The 21,455-nt window shown below is 46.3% G+C and overlaps 1 protein-coding gene across 1 annotated transcript; it reads left to right on the top strand.

The window, feature by feature from the left end:
• Nucleotides 1-4,253: 4,253 nt before the first annotated feature.
• LOC114694376 (apolipoprotein L3-like) lies at nucleotides 4,254-8,191 on the top strand. Its single transcript, XM_028871295.1, has 3 exons — nucleotides 4,254-4,272; nucleotides 5,125-5,251; nucleotides 7,330-8,191. Exons 1-3 carry the CDS (start codon nucleotides 4,254-4,256, stop codon nucleotides 8,189-8,191), a joined length of 1,008 nt encoding a protein of 335 aa, XP_028727128.1.
• The last annotated feature ends 13,264 nt before the right edge of the window (nucleotides 8,192-21,455 follow it).

The raw sequence follows: 21,455 nt of genomic DNA, 5'->3' as shown, positions 1-21,455 counted from the left end.
TTGTGCCTAGGGATTGTGCCCAGGGCCTCAAACACACTGAGGGGCTTTCCATCACAGAAACGCAGCCCCAGACCCAGACCTCAGTGCTGTTTGTTCTTAGTTAGAACTAGGGTCTCCGTGTGAAGCCTCAGCTGTCCTCAAACTGCCAGCTACCACCCTGCCTCAGCCTCTCCAGTGCTGAGGTTACCCCATGTGCAGTCACATCTGCTGTTTATTTGAGGCTGTTGTGTAGTAGTGAGTCTGGAGAGAATGCCCAGCCCCACGTAATGCCCCTGTGAATGTGGGTTCCTACACTCTATTTATACAGAATTCTATCAGATCTTAAAAAGAGATAGAACCAATACTCTTTAAATTGTTCCACACAATAGAAACAGAAGGATCGTTACCAAACTCCTTCTATGAGGCTACAATTACCCTGATTCCCAAGCCAAACAAATATGCAACAAAGAAAGAGAACTACAGACCAATCTCCCTCATGAACATTGATGCAAAAATACTCAATAAAATATTGGCAAACAGACTCCAAGAACACATCAAAACAATTATCCACCATGATCAAGTAGGCTTCATCCCAGGGATGCAAGGGTGGTTCATTATATGAAAGTCTGTCAATGTAATACACCATATAAACAAACTGAAAGAAAAAAATCACATGATGTTCTAACTAGCTGTTGAAAAGGCCTCTGACAAAATACAACACCTCTTCATGATAAAGGTCTTGGAGAGATCAGGAATACAGGGAACATACCCAAACATAATAAAGACAATTTACAGCAAGCTAACAGCCAACATCAAAGTAAATGGAGAGAAACTCAAAGTGATTCCACTAAAATCAGGAACAAGACAAGGCTGTCCACTCTCCCCATACTTATTCACATAGTACTTGAAGTTCTAGCAAGAGCAATAAAACAACATAAGGAGATCAAGGGGATACAAATTGGAAAGGAAGAAGTCAAGTTTTCACTATTTGCAGATGACATGATAGTATACATTAGTGACCCCAAAAATTCAACCAAGGAACTCATACAGCTTATAAACACCTTCAGTAATGTAGCAGGATACAAGATTAACTCAAAAAATTAGTAGGCCTCCTATATACAAATGACAAATGGGCTGAGAAAGAAATTAGAGAAGCATCACCCTTTAAAATAGCCACAAATGATATAAAATACCTTGGGGTAACTCTAACTAAGGAAGCGAAGGACCTGCATGAAAAGAACTTTAGGTCCCTGAAGAAAGAAATTGAAGAAGATGTCAGAAAATGGAAGGATCTCCCATGCTCATGGTTAGGTAGGATTAACATAGTAAAAATGGCAATCTTACCAAAAGCAATCTACAGATTCAATGCAATCCCCATCAAAATACCAACACAATTCTTCACAGAACTGCAAAGAACAATACTCAGCTTCATAAGGAAAAACAAAAAACCCAGGATAGCCAAAAGAATCCTGTACAATAAAACAACCTCTGGAGGCATCACAATCCCTGACTTCAAGCTCTACTATAGAGCTACAGTAATAAAAACAGCTTGGTACTGGCATAAAAACCGACATGTGGACCAATGGAATCGAACTGAAGACCCTGACATTAATTTGCACACCTATGAACATATGATTTTCGACAAAGAAGCCAAAATTATACAATGGAAAAAAGAAAGCATCTTCAACAAATGGTGCTGGCATAACGGGATGTCCACAAGTAGAAGACTGCAAATAGGTCCATATCTGTCACCGTGCACAAAACTTAAGTCCAAGTGGATCAAAGACTTCAACATATATTCAGTTACTCTAAACCTGATAAAAGAGAAAGTAGGAAGCTTCTACAAATATCTTACAGCAAGTTATTCACAGTGCAGAAATTTTGAAGAGATTGTTTATTTCACATGATGATTAGAAGCCACCTAAGGTTGAACACTTAGGGAGGAGGGCAGAGGACTGGATGGGCGAGAGCAGGGACAGGGACAGGGTCAGACAGGACTCCAGCCCTGGTGGGATCCAGGATCCTGAAGAAACAAGGAGGGGGTGAACTTTGGGAGATCACTGTGGCCCCCAAGAATTTTACCATTCAAGGGTACAGGCCCTGACATGGGTGAGAAGCCATTCACCGTCACATAGGGAGGGGAGAGAATGATGCTGTGTGTTTTAGAGAGTGGAGATTCATATCTAAACGGTGGAATGGCAATCAGAACAACTTGGGGCCAAGTCCCTTGTCTGGCATTACTGTGAAATCTTAGGGTGTCAACAAAATCTTATGGTCTTCCCTCCACTTTAAAATGGGGGTTCACAGTAATCCTTATCTCATGGAGGATGTAGGTACCTTAATGATGTGTGTATGAGGATCCCTGTGTGTTACAGATAAACAGTAAATCTTTCCTATTAACATTAATTCTCATGTGTTCCCACCAAGTAGTTGACAGAATATTCCTTCACATTTCTCCTGTGTGAAGATTGTATATTGCTTTTCTTTATGGTTATGTTCCTGGCTGGTGACATTCTACTTGGACACTAACAGAACATGAGGACTCTTACTTGGCTGGGGTGAGGAGAGAGGGTAGACCAGATGACTGACATCTGGAAGTAGCAGTGCAGGACCTGCTAGAGGAGAAGCACTCTGACTGTCAGTCCATTGGTCCTTTACTGCCACCTGGTAGAACCACTGGGCCTCTGGCCCCTCCCTCCTGACTTCTCTACTGCTGTCCCCATTGCATCTCAGTTTTTCTCTTTCCTCTTTCTTCAGCCTGGACATCTGAAGAGACTTAAGGAAAATCTGTCAGAAATACTATGGCTCATGCTCTGGACCCAAGCATTCTCGAGGTCTTATCAGATATTCAATTTCCTCTTCTCTGGCTGCTTCCAGATCACAATGGAAAGGGAATTAAGTATATAAGTGTGTATCTAAGTGCACCTACTTGACTGTACGGCATCCCCCAGAGGCTCATGCATTTTAACACTTAGTCTCCAGTTGGTGTTGCCATTAGGGAGGTTAAAGAAGTCTTAGGATGTGGAGCTCTGCTGGAAGAAGTCCACCTCTGTGTGTAGGCTTTTAAGTTTACGGCCTTGCTGAGTGTGGTGTGCATGCCTTAATCCCAGCACTTACCAGGATAAGGTAGGTGAATCTCTGTGAATTTGGGGCCAGAGTGGTCTACACAGTAAGTTCCAGATCAGCCAGGGCTTCATAGTGAGATCATGTTTCAAAATAGAATGAAATAAAATAAAGCTAAATAAAAGAGAGCTCATAGTTCCCCCTACTTCCAGTACACTCTATGCTTCTTAGGTGCAGTTGAGATGTGTCTCAGCTTCCAGGACCGGCTTCTGTCCTTTCCCTTCCACTAGGGACATCTATCCCTGTGGAGCTTGAGACCAAAATGAATCTTCATTAATGTCCTCCTATCATGGTGTCTTATCTCAGGAACAGAAAAGGAACTAATACAGAAGTTGCCATTATTGAGAGGGTTCTTGGTGTGAAGAACATGAATGACTAGATATAGATATATAGATATATCTATAGATAGATATAACTCTCACTATATAGATAGATATATCTTTAGATAGGTAGGTAGATGATAGATAGATAGATAGATAGATAGAGATAGATAGATAGATAGAGATAGATAGATAGTAGAGAGATAGAGAGATAAATGTGAGAAATTAGGGAGACTTTGAAACTTTGACATGAAAATGCAGTTGAATTCTGTAAGCATAACACAATGAATCAACACTGCAGGATCCTGGCAGACAGTAGTTCTGAGAGCAAGAAAGAACAGTTGTGGATTGCTTAAGAGGATTCAGAGTGAAGCAAGGAATTTATTGGCTTCTGGGCCAATGTTCATTCCTGTGATATTATGGCCAATAATCTGGCTTTATTTCTGTCCATGATCTGAGAATTTACAGAAGGCTAAATTGAAAGCAATGGACTAATTTTTTGGTGGGGCAAAGGTCAGCAGAGCATAATATCAAGTCTGTGGATGATTATTAATGGAGACCCTTTATGTAGGTCTACAATAAAAAAAGCAATTGGGACAGTAAGAAATGACAGATGTTTGACATTTTGCGTTTGGGGAGAAAAGGACACCAGAAAGTTGAATGTCACAGAATGACTGTGACTGTCAAGAACATAAGGGCACTGAGGGGTGGCCCCTGCTCTGAAGTGGGACAACGGCAGGGTGCATTCTAGGTAAGGAGCAGTCAGTTAAGCTCCAGCTGGAGAATGGAGAAAGCCTAGAGCTTTCTTGCTCCCGGAAAGCCATCGCTTCAATGTACAAAGCTGCTGTCGGTGTGGATGAATGTGACAAGGATGTATTCCAAGTGGTAGTCAAACCTGGAAGTGTTGTCTATGTGGTCCTGGCTTTGGAGACATGAAATATTCAAGAGTCAAGGGCTCATGGACACCTTGGTTTGTGAGAACCCTGAGTCCTGCCATGTTCACAAGACACTGATGGTAATTCCATTTTCTTTGAAAATTCCATTATTGACACAAAGAGATAATGGAGAACTCACTAATGGCTTGAAAGTCACATTTGAAGGTACAGGTATCATAGTATTTGGCCAGTACAAGTCTTGTGATAGCTGTCATAAGGGACTTCAACAAAAGGACTGTGATTTCCCTAAGCTATGGAAGCAATGTCTGTGATGAACATACGGCAAGTGGGTCCCAGTAAACACCTTCTTCCAGGTGTGCAGAGGGAGCAGGGTCACTATATATGCATATGATGTCTCCTCTGTATGTTTGGAGAAGCGTTAGATTAGAAAATGGATGTAGAAGGAGGTGGACACATAGAGAAACATGTATACATGTGATAATGAAATGATGGATAGATGGTAGAGTACAACTCTTGTATCCCCCTGTCATAAGGGTCCCAGTCCTACTGAGTACTTCCCTATATTTAGGGCACCATTTGGTCTTCATTACTTTATTTCCTTAAAGGTTCTGTCTCCAAATACAGTTGCTGAACCTAAGAGATTTTGCATATGAATTTGGGGGACATCACTGATTCTCCAACCCTGGAGACTCCATTAGGACCCATGAACACATTCTCAAGAATATGGAGTCTCACCACCTCCTGCTACTTGATATTTAGTCCCTTCCACACTGTCTTCTAACCTCATTCTTCTTCTTGGTAAATAGTGGGAACACGAGTCGTATCCGAAATCACTGATTGGCTCGTAGGCAAATACCTCAGAGAGGATCTGAAAAGCCTGATAACTGAAGATGGCGCCTGGAAGGCATTTGTGGAAGCAGCAGAGTTGTCAAGGTAACCTACATGGTGCACCCAGCACTGTCCATCAGACCATGAGGATGAGGGTTTTCCCGGGGAAGGTATACCCACTCTAGGCAGACCCAGGGGTTAGGGTTATAGACCCTCCCCAACAATCCAAGAGGAGTGTTTCCACCATGTGATTCCTTTGGAGAAATCACCTCAGGTTGATTGAAGATGTCACTCAAGGTGTCAGGACCATTTCTGCCATCTACTAATTATGTGATCTTGGCAAGTTAGTTAGCACTTCCCAAGTTTCAGCACCATGAAACTGCAGTGTAAGAAAATAAGACCATGTGTGTGGAGTTCTCAGCATGTGGCAGTACACAGTGGGTACTTCTGAAAGTTATCACTGAGAGATACTTGTGAAAGTGGGACAAGACCAGGGCCAAGGTTCTCCTGGAGGAGATTGGAATCATAAACTTATTTGAGATAAGTGTGGACATGGTCAGCATGTCCCCAGGTTCTGTCTCAGTCACTTTCCTCCCATCTGAGGAGCTGGAACAACAGCAGGGTCCTTGTGTGAGTGGAGGAGGCAGAGAGCCCACGGTGCCGCTGCAGAGCTGGGGTGACCCTGACTGTCCTCACTGAGATCTGGACCCCCAGTGTGCTCAGTAGGAATGGGAATTCAGTCTGAAAGGACGTGGTGATGACAGCCTGGGTGAGCAACAGGTCAGGGATGGAAACCCAAGTGCCAGAACCCTTCCCAAAGCCCAGAGACCAGGGCCCGGGTCAGGGCCAGGGTTTGTTTTTGGGTTTTATTATTAATTCTCAGAGATAGTTAAATGAATGAACTGAGAAAAGAGTTGCAGTGAGCCATTCTTTTTATATTTAACACTAGCTGTTAATAAAAGACTACTCCAAAACAACCAGTATTGAAATTTTCAAGAATCACCCATAGAACTTACATATACGATAGTTACAGTTGACCATGGAGCACAGAGGGTTAAAATAAGCCAATGAAAACATACAACATGCAGGAATAAGAGAGTTTCAAGCTTGAAGTTTCTTGGCCTCAGGACACAGTGTTGTCCTGAATTGACAGTATCGCAAATCACATGACTACTGCACACTGGGAAATCACATGACTGCTGCACACCAGGAAATCACATGACTGCTGCACACTGGGAAATCACATGACTGCTGTGCACCAGGAAGCCCACCTGAGGAAAGAATATCCATCCTGAAGCAGGGTCAAGCAGCCATGAGGACATTGCTCAAGACTCTTGCTCTAGGGGACAGAGATGGAGCCACTCTGTACACACAGAGACCTGGAGACTTACATCACCTGTCAGGGAGGGCAAGAGACAGCACATTCCTTACAGGGACACCAACAACAGATCAATCCAGCGACACAGCCCTCATGGGAATCTTCCTAAAGTCAGTGCCTTGGCCTCCAGTTCCCCTGAAGGTCAGAAACGGCACCCAAGTTCCCACCACACCCCACATCCGTAAGGTTGAGCATTTTTATAGGAAATTCTTGGGAACAGATGCATCTCAGATCCTGCATTTCCCCACTTTGAAATATTTGCAGGTATTTAGTGGAGTATCTTACAGATGGGACCCAAATCTACCCTAATTCGGACACTGTGTGCAGTAGATGGAGTTGGTTTATACAAAGCTTTTAAAGCAAATGTGCTGTCATTGTGTATTGTCCCATGAGGACAGATGTGGAGCTTTCAACTGCTCAGATTTGGGAGTCTTTCAGATTGAAGAATCCACTCTTGGTGAGCACTGTGTATGGTGCATTGCAGAGCTCCCCTGGCAAGCACAGGCATTGCTGTTCATGTTCATCTGCAGGGCTCCTACAAACAGTAATAACATTGGCCTTGAGTGAAGTCATGTTATCAAGTGCCTCTAATTTTTTCAAATGTCTTGACTTGACTTTACACACTGATCCCTATGGACTAAGAACCTTGGGCATCTATGAAGTACCAAAACTCATGGTAGAATGCAAAATTATTGATCTCTGAAAAATTGCTCCCTGTTGGGTTTGTAGTATGGAAGTGAAGGTTGAACAAGGTCTTAGCTTTAAATAACTGTTTTCTTCATGAACTTGACCTCTTCTGTCACAGTGACCAGGAAGTTGCACTGCGTGATGCTCTGGAGAAGCATTTAGCACAGGAGCCCACAGATGAAAAGGACAGGCTTGAAAGGGAGCTGCAGAAAAAGAGGTTTTTGGAACAATTTCCTGAGTTGAAAAGGAAACTTGAAGAACACATCAGGAAGCTCCGAGACCTGGCTGACCATCTTGACCAGGTGCACAAGGGCTGCACCATCTCCAATGTGGTGTCCGGCTCTGTCGGTACTGCCTCTGGAGTCCTGGGCATCCTTGGATTAGCTCTGGCCCCCTTCACAGGAGGGGCCAGTCTGCTGGTCTCAGCAACTGCGGCGGGGCTGGGAGCAGCTGCAGGTGTGACTGGTCTCACCACCAGCATTGTGGAAGATTCAAGTCAATCATCAGATGAGGCTGAAGCCAGGCGCCTAGTTGGGGCCAGCAAGAGTATACTTCAGGTGATTCGGGATCTCATCCCTAAGGATGAAATCAAAATATTTAACACAGGTGTGGATTTAGTCAATGCCTGGAAAACCATAGGGCAGCAGATCCGTGCCTTCAGGGTGGCCAGGACCAGCTCTCGCTCAGGAACACAGGCCAGGAATCTCGGAAACTTTGCCCAAGGTTCGGAGCGGATGGGGAGTGCCTTACCTGGCTCAGCTACCCCAGTGACCAGAGGAGCCAGAATTAGAAAAATAGGTTTTACCAGTATCATCCTTTTATTGGATGGGATTCACCTTGTGACTGACTCAATGGATTTGTACAATGGGGCAACAACAGAGTCAGGGAGAGCGCTGCGGGACCTGGCTCATAAGCTGGAGGAGAAGTTGCAGAAATTTGAGCAGATCCACAAGGCTCTGCAGTCAGACCTGCCTCAGTGACTCCTCCCTCAAGGAGCTAAGAGTCCAGGGGAGATGACATGTACAGGGTGGGGATGAGGAGGCGTACGACATAGCCTGAGTCTAGGGAACTGACTGTTGAGGAGTTTGTGTTTCTCTGTCTGAGCACAGCAAGGTCAATGCAGACAGCCAGTGACTCTCGGAGAAGACAGAAACTGGAGTCTAAAATGAAGGGCCAGAGTGGGAATGGGACTGAATCATGGTGGGTGTGAACAGGGAGGACTGTACGAGAACATGCCAGTGGCCAAGTCAGAGGAGCAGCAGGTGGCAATTGCAGATGGAGGTGTTAACCCACCAGACGGAAATCCCTGATGGGTGAATCTCAGGGTGAATCCCAGCTAGGCGAGGCCCCATGACCACAGACTCCAGAATGTCTTTAGCTTCTGCTGTGTCTTCACACATTTGCTGCTGGCACCTTTCTCTAGTATCCCGCATGGTGTGAATGGGTGTGTCAAATAGCTTTGAGGTAAAAAACCCAAGAAGATGATCTAAAGTTTTAAAAGGCACATTTAAGGAGTGAGAAACTCCTTAAGGTCAGGGAACAAGAGCAAAGCAGCCCAATTATCATTAGCTGACGTGCCTTTCTTGTTTGGATACGTTGATGACCAAATATGATGATTAATTCCTTATATCCATTTCTGCCCTCAATCTCCTGATATTAAAAAAAAAAACTATTGATGAGTGGTTATGCACCCTAAAGGTTTAGCATAGAGCTGACTAATTGTTTATTATATATAAAATTTAGATTTGTGAGCCGGGCGGTAGTGGCGCACGCCTTTAATCCCAGCACTCAGGAGGCAGAGCCAGGCGGATCTCTGTGAGTTCGAGGCCAGCCTGGGCTACCAAGTGAGCTCCAGGAAAGGCGCAAAGCTACGCAGAAAAACCCTGTCTCGAAAAACCAAAAAAAAAAATTTAGATTTGTGATTCTTTTAAGATTACCTTTTGAGATAAGTAATAAAGTGATTGGTCCTTTCTTTGTAACTGTGAAACGCAGCCTGCCAGTGGAATATCTTGCTTGCTTACACCCTGTTAATCTATAACAAGTTGGTTGGGTATAAATGCATGTGTGTTCTTGGGGATAATTTGTTTTTCGCCTGTAATATGTAAAGTGTTTAATAATGCAGGGATATGGAAAACATGCTGATTCTTACTTGTATTCATTGTAATCATTCACTTGAACAACAGAATGTAACCGCATTGTAATTTCTATATTGTCTGAAAGATTCTAAAGAGAAAGAATACAGAAGAAGGAGAAGGAAAATATCAGGAAGAGAGAATAAGGAAGAATAAAGATAGAGTTAGAAGGAAAACATCAAGAGGGACAGAAGGGGCATGTCTGGATAGAGATAAGAAAAGAGAATAGAAAATACAAAAGAAGAATAAAGAAAAGGTCCAAAGAAAACCATCAAGAGAGTGTGTGTCCAAAGCAAAGGATAACCAGGATACAATTCACAAGCCCAGAGAATCTAGGTTAAAAAGGAGGACCCTAAGAGCAACAGGCATGGATCATCAGTCCAGGAAGGGGAATTAGTTAAGACCTCCTGGGTAAATGGAGGTGGGGGAGTGGTGGTGGTGGAGGAGGGGGTGGGTTAGAAGGGACAGGATGGGGCAGGGAACATGAGGGATCGAGATGACCTAGATTGGGGAGGGACAGAGAGGGAGAACAATGAAAGACATGTCTTGATAGAGAGGGCCATTATGGGTAAGGGAGAAACCAGGTACTAGGGAAATTTCTAGGATTCCACAAGGATGACCCCAGCTGAGACTCCTAGCAACTATGGAGAGGGTGCCTGAACTGGCTGGCCTTCCCTTGTAATCAGATTAGTGACTACCCTAATTGTCATCATTGAGCCTACATCCAGTAGCTAATGGAAGCAGATGCAGTAATCCACAACCAAGCACTGGACTGAGTTCCTGGAGTTCAGGTGAAGAAAGGAAGGAGGGATCATATGAGCAAGAGGGGTCAAGATCATGATGGGGCAAACCACAGAGATAGTTGATCCAAGCTAGTGAGAGCTCATGGACTCTGGACTGACAGCTGGGGAACCTGCGTGGGTCTGAACTAGGCCCTCTAAATGTGGCCTACAGTTGTGAGGCTTGATCTGTTTGTGGGGCCCCTGGCAGTGGGACCAGGACTTATCCCAGGTGCATGATCTTGCTTTTTGGAACCATTCCCTATGGTGGGATACCTTGCTCAGCTTTGATGCAGGGAGAAGGGGCTAAACCCTACCTCAACTTGTATATGCCAGACTTTGTTGCGTACCCAAGGGAGGCCTTACCCACTCTGAGGAGTGGATGGGAAGTAGGATGGGGGCGGGAGAAGTATGGGAGATGGGAGGGAGGGGAGCAGGGGATAGTATGTAAAATGAAAAAAAATTAAATTAAAAAAATTGAAAAAAGAGAGAGAGTGTGTGTGTGTTTTCCCTAATCCCCTCGGATAAAAAAGTCACAGTATGGCAGCTCCATGGATTCCCTTTGAGACCTGCATGGCTGGAGGCTGGTGCCCTGTCATCAAAAGGAACAATTGATGAGAAGGCAGGAACCTGGGGAGCTGAAAATGTGAGAAAGCCAGAGTGATAGTTCTGGGTATGGAGGAACCACACTGGACAGACAGCCATATCCCCTCCCCCAAGGGAAGTGTCCCTATGACCTCTAGACTATTCTTCCCAGCATCCGCGGGATCAACACCACTTATGCCCTCCGGACAGTGACCTCTAGATTACGGAAGTGGTGGTGATGATGGTGATGAAGATGATGTTGAAATGGAGGTGATGCTAGCAGAGTTTCTTCTTGCCTACTTGACAAGTAGTCAATACTCAGGGGGACAGGGTCACCTGAGAGACCAATGACATCGAAGTGAATGTCTGTGTGCTGTGATGGGTCAGTGGTGGGTTTGTGGGTAGACAGTCAAGGCAGACTTGCATAAGAGGTCAAACAAGTTATGGTGTAGAGATGAAGTGAACAAGTTTGTGGCAGGAGACTCAGCCTGTGACCCTCAGCTTCCTCTCAAGAAGGGGGAGATGTGCTGGCCAAGATGGTGTCTCAGACCAGCTGGTCTTGTCCTCTTACGTTCAACAGACTTGTGTTCAATAAATATTAACTCACTGGTCTAGACCAATGGAAAATAAAGCAGTCAATTGCAACAAAAAAAAAGGTGGCATGGGACCAAAGAAAATGGTGGTCGGGATAACACAGACCATTCTTTGATGGAGCTTTGGGCAAACACCAGGCTGAGGGAAGCTGGAAGCCTGGTGGGCTGCCACAGGGCTCAGAGTGAGGTGTTATATATGGTAAGCAGGATAATGGTGACATTCATTAGAGTCAGGATGTGACCACTCTAGTCTCAGCTAGCACCAAGGATGTCAGGCTTGGTCCCCACACTGGCAGCACTAGGGACCCCTGCACAGCCCACGTGTGATTACAGTAGCAGAGAGACATTCAGGGAAAACAGGTTGAGGTTTCTCACAGCCAGTCTTGAATGGTTGGACTCAAGTGGTTGAAGTGAGGCCAAGCTGGATCCCTGCACTGATACATTGAACCCATGTCATGTCTGATTCCTCTAGACACTGGTCTCTTGACTTCCCTTTACCCCTGGGCAACAATGCCATGCTTTGAAATGTTTTGACTCATCTCAGACACACAAGGATGAAAATCACGTTTTCAAAACCCTTGACACTTAAGGATTTCTCTTCTGCTGGGGAAGCAGAACGGTTCAGAATGGGCTGTCAGTGTGCGAGCAGTTTCCTTCCCTGTGCTCTCCTGCTCGTGGAGGTTTGTCTGTCTCTAGTGGTCCCTCAGATGTCCAGGTGGTCTGAGCCAAGCCCCTTCTCTAGGGTGCTGTTTAAAGTGGGGTGACCATGGAGGCCCAGCACCTTGGCGCTGATCCCTCCACCCTCCACTAGGTGGGGCTAATATTAACACACAGTAGAATTAGCATAACTTCCCGTTGGTTGAAGTTCCTCTGGACCAAAGATTTTAGTAGAGTCTCCAACTCTGAAGTGGCAAACAGCTGTATGGTTTTCATGCAGTGTCAGTGATCATTCTGAGCAGTTCCCTAGAAGATCTTCAGGATCTCTAGGTGGAATGGGCCCTACATGTGTCCTTGCAGTTAGAGACAGAGGTATTGGGTGATTCCAACCCCCAACATATGACTCTGTAGCCCCATCCTGACTGTTCAAAGGTCTGAATGTTCCAGTACATTCTTCAGTCTGATCGAGGGATTCCTACCATAGTTGGCCTGTGGCTCAGGGGACGTTTACATGGTCCTGTATCTCACCGTTTTTCTTTTTCAAGCCAAAGCCATGCTGATGAAAAGAGGAAGAACCGAGAGGAAGAAGAGTCGGGTGTGGTTGTTTGTCTTATTACTCTTGGTTCTCTGGCTCTTTGGGGGACCTGCCACTCAGCTCCCAAATAAATACACATGGAGACTTACTATCACTTAGGAATGCCTGGCCTCATCTTGGCTTTTTTTCTTGCCAGCCTTTCTTAACTGAAGTCATTCCCATCTACCTTTTGCCTCTGGGCTTTTACCTTTCTCTATTTCTGTATCCCTTTCATTCTTCTTACCCCATGGCTGACTGTGTAGCTGGGTGGCTGTCCCCTGGAGTCCTCCTCCTTCTCTCACTCCTTAATCTTTCCTCCCAGATTTCTCCTTCTGTTGATTCTCCCTGCCTTTCAGCCCGCCTATCCTTTCTCCTGCCTCACTACTGGCTGTTCAGCTCTTTATTAGACCATCAGGGGTTTTGGACAGGCACAGTAACACAGTTTCACAGAGTTAAACACATGCATCATAAAAAAAAATGCAACATATCTTGGCCTCATTAAAACAAATGTTCCACAACATAAACAACTGTAACACATCTTAAAACAATATTCCACAACATTTTTTTTAAGGGTAAAAATGTGGATTTCTACAGGAAGCATAGTCACAGTGATGGAAGTCTCCATCTTGGCTTCCTTCTTGGCTTATTCTCTGAGTTGTGGAATGAAAGCTGTTCCTCACCCCACTCTCCCCATCTGCAAAATCACCACACAGCTCCATATCACGTGTGCACATTACATGTGGTAACTACACATGCGTTTGAAAAACCGGGAAAGATTTGTATCTTACAGAATGAGTGTAAAACTCCAAACAAATGGTGAAATAACTGTGTTGCAATCTATAGTGTATGGGTCCTAAGTAGTCATTTGCTCTCCCTCCCTCAAATCCATGGGGACATGACCATCACACCCCGAGACTTTGGTCTAGGATGAAATAGGCCCCAAAAGAGAGAGTTATGTTGGAACCTGTGTCCATCTCCTCTCAGTCCCTTCTCCTGTGACAGAGCAGAGAAGTCCCACAGCCATCCAGGTACAGGCCTCTGGTAGAGCAGAGGACTTTGGCCCCTCTATCAAAGGAGCCATGAGAGTGAGACATGAAGTAGTTAACTCTGCCATAGAGCATGCTGGGAGCTTCTGAGAGGAGGCAATGCAGGATGGGTCTAAGGAAAGACAGATTCCAAGTACCATCCATGCTCACCAACCTCAGCAAACCACTGTCAGCATCGACCTCTCCAGAGCCCAGGACTGCATGGGTAAAGAGAGGCTGGTGTGCTTGAGAGACCTGGCTGCCCAGAACCCGGGAGCTGTGTAGAGTGATCACTGGAAGGTCCCTGAGTCTGAAGTGGCAGATTTTTTTTTTCTTAAATACACATGGAACCCACAATCAACATGGGGTGTGCAGAGAAGAATCTCGGAAGTCAGCCTGAGGTTGGTCCTGTGAGAGGGTGGACAAGGACGTGGGGTGAGGGTGGGGCTCAGGACCTGAGTCTGGGGTATCACATGGATCTGAGCTGCTCGGAGGAGGAGGCTTTCCTTCTCCCTTTGTCAGGGTGTCACAGACGCAGCCAGGGGCGGCACCCGCACTTCCGAGGCCTGAGCCTTGCTCAGATTCAGCCAGAAGACTCCTCGGTAAGTGGGGGAACTTGTTCTGGTTCCCCATTTGTTCATCCACACCACAGCTCTGGAAGAGGGTGTGGGCCCCTTTTATGTCCACACTCTGTGACAAGAGAATTGGACTCCAAGCCGTGTTGGGTGAGGTTGCACTTCAGAAGCATGAGAGAGGTTCACCCTCAAGGGGAATCATCAGCTTAGATGACAGGATGCTTGTGACATGACAGGGGAAAAAGTGTCAGGTGTGTGTGCCCACTCCCCCGAGAAGTGGGGGAAACCAAGAGATGGAGGAGAACAAGGTCCTAAGCCTGCCCAATCTTGGAGCCTGGTCAGTAAAGCTGGCTTTGGGGTGCTGCTACTAAAATGGAGTGGGGAACAAAGGCTGCCTTTTGAGACACAAGGAGCCATGGGTTTGGGGTGTCCCCCAACCTGTCTCTGAGGCCCTGTGTCAGGCTTTGTGTGGAAACTAAGGCTGCAGGAGACAGTGGCTTGTCCAGGAACCTGGAAAGGAGGCTGAGCAGTGGGTGGCATGCTTGTGTCCTCTGGGCCTCACCCGGTATTATTTCAGCCTGTGGGGGATGGGGACAATGGCAGGCTCTGTCTTATGTGTCTAGGTCAAGAATAGACACACATGGACATACAGCAACTTTCTGGGGTCCAACCAACTAGCTCCAGGAAGCCATGTGTCTGAGCCTCTGTCCCTCGGGTCTCCATGGTTACTATCTGACTATGATTTCCCCCTTGTTCTGTCTCAGGGCAGCAGAGTACTTCCTGGTGCTTGTAGACTCTGATTTGTCTATCATTTTCCTGATGATTCGACAGCCAGTTCTTTCCCAACCTTTTGTACGAAGCAAGCAGGTACGGCCCCCACAGTGTCTCCATAGACACCCTCGGCTGTCTCCCTACTGCAGATGTGGGGTGCTTGTGGGACCTTTGCTGGTCCCTAAAGAAAGAGGCTACACAGTTAGCCCTGCTTATCAGCTCTGGGCTGCTACAGGGATCACACCAATTGTAGCTGAGAGACATGAGCTAGAAAAATAGGACATCCAGGGAAGGGAGGGGCTGGGCAAGCCTGCAGGGTGCACATGGTGTGTAATGACCTCAAAAGGGAGGGAAAAGGAGGGATTTCATGGGGATGGGAAGAGCCCAGTAAAAGCCTGGAGTCCTGGAAAGTCCTTGTATTTGAGGGGAGGGGGATGAGGGAGCGGCTGCAGCAGGGAGCAGGGCTTGTGTGCTGTGTGGAAGCCCTTGAACCTGACACTGGGAGAAGCTGGATGTCCTGACCTATGTGTTCCCTCCTAAAGCAGAGGGAGGGTGTCCCACTGCCACTAAATGCTATGCAGACAGTCTTGGTTCTGCTTCATCTGGAGGGCTCAGCACAGCTGGGGAACGAGGCTCCTTCCTGGGCTTCCAGGTCACCAGCAGCAGGACAGAGCAGACACCATCCGAGATCCCTCAAAGCACCTACCCAGGGGACACTGATCCAAGAAGGCAAGAAGGACTGGGTCCAAGCAGGTTCAGAGCTGAATCAAGAGAGCCTTCCTCCACCCCAGTGCTGAGGATCCAGGGTGCCATGCATGCTAGAGAAGTGCACTAGCACTGAGCCTTTAGTAGAGTTCCTCTGGCTTTGTTACCCCAACCATAAAACTAGTTTGTTTCTACTTCATAACTGGGCTGCATACTAGGCTCCACAGCCCTGGCAGTCTTACGGGAGGCCAGGCTGGTTCTAGGAACACCAGGTAAGACACTGCCCACCACCCACAAAACTCCTTTAAAGCCTGCCTAACAACACCTGACTGCACATTCCGGCTCCCCTGAGCCTCCAACACCTAGCTCTAAATCCTGTTCTACAACTTCAGAATAAGACTTCTGTTTAACCAGAGGCTAGACCAGATGTAGGAACCCCAGGTCTACAACTTCAGGAGAATTTAGCCTTACTAGAGCACAGGCCAGATCTAGGGACCTCAGCACCAGCAGCTTTACTGGAGGCCAGGCTCATCCTAGGGTCACCAGAGGCCAGACCATATCTAGGGACCCCAGTCTGTACCCACTCCCCTGGGCTCTATATCCTGGTCTTCAACTTCAGAAGAGGACTTGGCACTTAGCAAAGGCCAGGCCAGATCTAGGGACCCTTCCAGCCCCCCAAAATCCAGACTGGACACCCTGAAGACATGCTACTCACCAGAACCCTTGGCTATTTATGCCAGAAGAACAGAGAGGGAAGAGAAATCAAGAAAAACACCAATCTAACAAAAACAAATGCAGGAATCAACACCTAGACCTAAAATCATCCCAAATCCAGATGTCTAAATGCCAGTGTAAGAACACAATCAATAACAGAAAAGGCGATATGACATCACCAGAGCCCAACTATTCTACAACAGCAAGACTCAATCCAACACAGTTGAAGCACTAGTGAACAACCTTAAAAAATTACTTGATAGACACCACATACCTAAATTAAATCAAGATCAGATAAACAATTTAAATAGACCAATAACCCTAAGGAAATAGAAACAGTCACTAAAAGTCTCCCAACCAAAAACCACCCAGGGCCAGATGGTTTTAGCACAGAATTCTACCAGACTTTCAAAGAAGAGCTAATACCAATACTCTCCAAATTATTCTACAAAATAGAAACAAAAGGGACATTGCCAGATTCTTTTTGTGAGGCTACAATTATCCTGATTCCCAAACCACACAAAGATCCAACAAAGAAAGTGAATTACAGGGGTTGGGGATTTAGCTCAGTGGTAGAGCGCTTGCCTAGCAAGCACAAGGTCCTGGGTTTGGTCCTCAGCTCTGGGGGGGGGGGAGTGAATTACAGATTAATTTCACTTATGAACATTGATGCAAAAATACTCAATAAAATACTGGCAAACTGAATCCAAGAACACATCAAAAAGATCATCCACCATGACCAAGTAAGCTTGTTCCCAGAGATGTGAGGATGGTTCAACATATGAAAATATGTCAATGTAATCCACCATATAAACAAATTGGTTCACCCTTCTCATACAGACATATGACTCCTGCTCCTATCGTGGATTCTTAGGGAGAATCTTAGGGGTGAGGGAGAGAGAGAGAGAGAGAGAGAGAGAGAGAGAGAGAGAGAGAGAGAGAGAGAGAGAGAGAATAGAAGTAAGGGAGAAGGAGAGAACACCAATGCCAATGTGCTTCCCCTTCCCAAGATGATGGACCACCTCCTCTCCACCTGCATTTCAATGTCAGGGCAGCATGTAGGGCTCCTAACTTAGTACTCTGTCCAGATGTGTGTGCTGGTGTTCTTGTCTGTGTTTGTGAATGTCCATCTGCCTGTGTGTGAGTCTGTGTTTGTGTGTTTGCAAATTGGTACAAGAGAGACTATAACCTACCATTACTGCCCTGGCACACTGCAACATCCACATTCCCACCAGTGTCTGGCTGTAGGAAGAGGCTTTGAGTGGCTGTGGACTGATCAGTGGCATCAGAAATTGGGGACCAGTCAGACCCCCTGACCATCTTCACTAGTGACAGGCCAGATGGGCTCTAAGCAACAATCCCATGCTATGTGAGTGCCTAGACTCACCTGAGACTCACAGCCAGGACGCAGGGATGAAAATTCCATTCTGAGACCATGGGGGTGGGGCATATCTCTTTCTTTAAGTCAGAGAGTGGACTCTGGAATCAGGAAGGCCTGGATGCAATCCCAGCTTCATCTCTCACAAAGGTGAGTCCTTTCCCCAAATCTGAACCTCTCTTCTGTCCCCTGGGAAACAAGGACAAAGATATTTGCATCACTCTGACAGTCTTTGAAGCCTCTGTAACCACATGTGGGAAAAGACTTGACAAACTTTTGTAGAGGGTTACCCATGTTTCAATTTTTCCTTCCAGAATTGGGATGTGAAAGACTTAAGATTCTTCAGTTGTAGCTAAATACATGATGTAAAACCTGCCTTGGTCACCATGGCAGAGTGTGTATCGCAGAGACAGTCACCGTGCTCACGTTGTGAACAAGCATCACCGTCCAGATTAGAAACTCCGTCTGTTTGTGGAGCTCCTAGCAATGGGGTCAAGACCTGAGCTGGCTTTTGGGAACCCATTCCTCATGCTGGGTTGCCTCACCCGACCTTGATGCAGGAGGAGCAGCTTGGTCCTGCCTCAACTTGATGTGCCATACTTTGTTGACTCCCAAGTCTGCCCCTTTCTGAATGGAGATGGAGGAGGAGTGAATGGGGGAGGGGTAGAAGGGAGGTGGGGGAGGGAACAGGAGGAGAGGAGGGAGGGGAAACTGTGGTCAGTATGTAAAATAAATGAAAAAAATTAATTAAAAAAAGAAAGAAAAAAAAAAAAGAACTCACTCCACTTTGCAGTGAGGCCTGCTCCTTAAAGTCATGACTCCTCCCCACAGCCACACAGATCCTCTGTAGGACCTTACTGCGGGAGGTCCTCACATGGGATGTGTCCTTCAGTGTGCAGTGTATTTCACTTACTCTGATGTCCTTGAGCTTCATCCATGCATTAGCATGTGTCAGACTCTCCTGCTTCTTAAATAGGGAAGAACATTTCATATGTGTTCTGTCGCATTTTCATATCCATTTGTGCATGCACGGACACTCAAGGTGGTCTGTCTGAATTACGTTGCTATGAGTGTGGATGTCAAATGTCTGACTGTTCTTTTCAAGTTTGCTCAGAAATGGGATACTGGACCACATAACTGTGGTGGTATTTTGTTTGTACTCTAACACATAAAGCTTGCCTGGAGATCAGAGTGTAGAGCTAGCCTCTAGTTAACCATAGAGGCCAGGCCATGGTGGCACACACCTTCAATCCCAGCACTTGGGATCTCAAGCCTTTGATCCCAACACTTGGAAGAAAAAACAGGAAGTGATATGGGTAGGCTGAGAGAGGAAGTGATAAGGCAGGGTGGTAGGCTGAGAGAGGAAGTGATAAGGCAGGGTGGAGACAGGAGCTCGGTCCTTTGGTCTGAGGATTCCTAGAGGTAAGAAGCAGAGCTGGCGGCTCTGCTTCTCTGATCTTTCAGCTTTAAACCTTATATCTGACTCAGGGGTTTTATTATTAAGACCTATTAGAATTTGTGTTACACGTGACAACTCTGTAGTTTGTGTTTATCCTCTCCCTGGTTGCCACAGTCAAGTGCCATGGACTTCAAGGATCCACGCTGTGGCATGTCAGTGACACCGGCCAGCCCTCCCTGGTGACTGAGGACTGTGGTGGCACCCTTGGCCCATGCTGCAGAGATACCTGTTGTGGTGGTTCCCAGGCCCCTCCCTGACCACCTGCCCCTCTTCTCCATCTAGGTGGGAATCTAATGAACTTGAGGCTTCATCCTCTCTCTGTCTAAAGCTCACTGGCAGCTCCCTCAGTTCTCAGTAGAGTCTTCAAGGTGAACGCCAGCCTCTGAGTCAATTTCTAATCCTGTGTTAAACTGGAATCACCAGGCTCCTGTGTCCACTCAGCAAATGTGTCTAATGCTCCTAACCATTGTGAGCATTGTGTGCATCACACAGAGGGCAGAGTTATCTATGCTCTGACACAGAAGTACTATGATCATGGGTATAATTCTATTGTCTTACACTTAGTTGCTGTGGGATGTTCTGTATGTCCTGTGGGAGCCCTTCTTGGGTTCTTTGTGGCGTTACCCAGCAGGTCCGTATAGAGGATGATTAGGATCATGGGCCTGAGTGCAGGTGTTTGAGATGGTCTGCACTTGGCTGTGCTGGGGGATGGTCTGTATGTCAAGTTGTTCTGATTGGTTAATAAATAAAACCTGATCGGCCGTGGCTAGGCAGGAAAGATAGGCGGGACTAGATTTGTCCTGACTGTGGGCAAGGCGGAAAATCTTAAGCTACACTTAGTTCTAATTTTCATGATGTTTCTACATTATTCAAGCCTGATGCACTGTGCATAGAACATATAGGGTTGTCCGGAGGATGAGTGTGGAAACCAGGCTGCAGTGTCAGGACCCTTCCACTCCCAGGCAGCCACCCAGGGGTGTCATCATGGGTCCAATTTCCTTCCCTGTGCTTTGCAGTCCTGGTAGGTTGTCTGTGTTGATGCCTTGTATGACTTCAGAAGTTCCATGTCACGTGCTCAGTTGGAAAAATTCCATTCCTCTCTGTGGTCCCTAGAGAAAGTGAGGTCCGCAGGAAGGTGAGCCTCTGTTCTGAGGCAGCTAGTGAAGTATCCATCTTCTCTGAGTTCTGTCCTTTTCAGGATGTGAGCCGGGCTATGGTGACCACAATGGCCCTGTGCCTTGGCTGCTGACCCCTCTGACCTCCACTAGATGGTGCTGGTGTTCACTCTCTGCCTCCCAAAGCCATTGCAGGGTGGCTTCCTATTGCATTAAAATCGCACACACCCCCACACACACTTTTAAATCTATTATTTTACATCCCAGTCATCCTCCACTCCAAGTCTCCCTCCCCCAATCCCACTCCCACTCCACAACCCTCTCCTCTTCCATCTCCATCCAGGAAAGGGCAAGTCTCCTTTGAGTATCAAGAAAACATGGCATATCAAGTTGTAGTAAGACTAAGCACCTCCCGGTGTCTTAAGGCAGGGCAAGGAGATCTAGTATAAGAAGTAAGGTCCCCAAAGCCAGTAAAGGAGTTGGAGACAGCCCCTGTTCCTGCTGTTAGGAGTCCCATAAGAGGACCAAGCCACACAACTATAACATGTGAAAAAAAGTATAATAACTGTAAGATAATAGGATACTGGTGCTATAACCACCTGAACTCAGGCAGTGAAAGAGAAAGAGAATGAAAGAACTAGGCACTAAGGCTCAGATGGGAATAAGAAACTGTGGGGGAATAATTCACAGAGCTATGCGATTACTAGATAGTGAGGAATGGATGGAGATAGGTGGCCTGTTTAAATCCATGACAAAATAAATTATTAATAATCATAAAGAAGATCACAGCCCCATTGGCTGCAATTGCCTCAGGACCAAAGGTCTTTTCAGCATCCCAACCTCTGATGTGGCAGCCACCCAGGGTGACATTTCTTGCCAGGTCAACTGAGCCATTCTTTAGTAGATCTTCAGGATGGGCTCTGCTTATGTCCTTGGAGGTTGAAATCCTTATTTGTCTCTTTCATATGAATCTGCAGCCAGATTCCATGGCCCCAACCCTGGCTCTATTCAAGAGTGTACTAATATTCCAGTTCATTCTATGCCCTGATCAGTGGGTCACTATCATGGCCATCCCCTTAGCTTGCTTGGGCATTTTCATGGTTCTGCATCTCACTGTGATGTCGACTGTTGAGATAAAGTCAAGCAGATGAAAAAAGGGAAGAACTGGAAAAAAGAAGGGCT

The sequence above is a fragment of the Peromyscus leucopus genome, chromosome 20 (assembly GCF_004664715.2).
Source record: "Peromyscus leucopus breed LL Stock chromosome 20, UCI_PerLeu_2.1, whole genome shotgun sequence".
Classification (NCBI taxonomy): Eukaryota; Metazoa; Chordata; class Mammalia; order Rodentia; family Cricetidae; genus Peromyscus; species Peromyscus leucopus.
The sequence above is the reverse complement of the archived record's forward strand: the minus strand, read 5'-3'. Positions and strand labels throughout refer to the sequence as shown.

Coding starts and splice junctions, on each gene's coding strand:
- LOC114694376 (XM_028871295.1), top strand. Junction 5,252..7,329: donor GAAGCAGCAGAGTTGTCAAG/GTAACCTACATG, acceptor CTTCTGTCACAG/TGACCAGGAAGTTGCACTGC.